At 73.1% G+C, this 1,199-nt stretch overlaps 1 protein-coding gene across 1 annotated transcript in view; it reads right to left on the bottom strand.

The window, feature by feature from the left end:
• Window positions 1-1,199, bottom strand: part of LOC107199325 (NPC1-like intracellular cholesterol transporter 1) — a gene marked incomplete at both ends in the record, with an annotated part of 13,774 nt that overhangs the window by 9,791 nt on the left and 2,784 nt on the right. The window contains 2 exons of the mRNA XM_033511753.1: window positions 8-122; window positions 977-1,159. Of these exons, the coding sequence (XP_033367644.1) occupies window positions 8-122; window positions 977-1,159 (298 nt within the window). The remainder of the gene's footprint in view (window positions 1-7; window positions 123-976; window positions 1,160-1,199) is intronic.

Raw genomic sequence — 1,199 nt, forward strand, 5'->3', positions numbered from 1 at the left:
CACGCACCGAGGAGGAAGCAGACGCTCTCGGAGAGGCTGCAGAGCAGCATGCTGGGGGCCACCTGGGCCAGCACCCGCCCCAGCTGCTGCTCCCGCGTCTCGCCCGGCTCCCGCTGCGACTGCTGCTGCCCGGGGGGGGGACAGGGCCAGCCCGGGGTCACCCTGGGACACCCCCGGCTCCGGGGGACAACCCGGCTCCGGGGGACAACCCGGCTCCGGGGACACCCCAGTTCTGGGGGACACCCCCAGCTCCGGGGGACACCCCGGCTCCGGGGAACAACCCGGCGCGGGGTCACCCTGGGACACCCCCACCTCCCGAGGACACCCCCAGCTCGGGGTCACCCCGGCTCCGGGGGACACCCTGGGACACTCCCAGCTCCGGGGGGACACCCCCAACTCCCGGGGACATCCCCAGCTCGAGGTCACCCCCAGCTCCTGGGGACACCCCAGCTCTGGGGGACACCCTGGGACACCCCAGCCCCGGGGTCACCCCCAACTCCCGGGGTCACCCTGGGACACCCCAGCCCCGGGGGACACCCCCAACTCCCGGGGTCACCCCAGCTCCTGGGGACACCCCCCCTCCCAGGGACACCCCCAGGAACCCCTGCCCAGTGCCCCGCAGGCACCCCCCGCCCACCCGAGGGTGCCCACCTGCCCCACGGGGAGCCCCCCTAGCGACACATTCCTCATGGGGACACCTGTCCTCAAAGTGTCCCCAAGCCCTGAGTGTCCCCTCCTGCCCCACAGGGATCCCCGCTGTCCCCAGCTGTCCCCCCACCATGGGGATTCCTGACCCCAAGGTGTCCCCAAAGGGTCCCCAAGCCCCCGTGCCCCATGGAGACCCCCGACCCCAAAGACCCCCATGCCCACAGGTCCCGCCTCCCCCCATGGGGGTCCCTGTCCCCAGAGGTGTCCCCAAGCCCCGAGGACCCCCCCAAGCCCCGAGGACACCCCCAGAGCGCGCTGTCCGCCCCACCTGCAGCTCCTGCACGAAGATGAAGATGTTGTCGGCGCCCACGGCCAGCACGAGGAAGGGCACGACCTCGAGGATGATGAGGGACGAGGGCAGCCCCAGCAGCGACAGCAGCCCCATGGAGGCCAGCACGGCCCCCAGCACCACGGCGATGCCACCGAGCGCCAGCGTCACCTTCGACTCCACCTGCGGCACCCCCACATCAGCACCCCGAGCCCCCCCGGCC

Source organism: Parus major, unplaced genomic scaffold (genome assembly GCF_001522545.3).
Source record: "Parus major isolate Abel unplaced genomic scaffold, Parus_major1.1 Scaffold580, whole genome shotgun sequence".
Lineage (NCBI taxonomy): Eukaryota > Metazoa > Chordata > Aves > Passeriformes > Paridae > Parus > Parus major.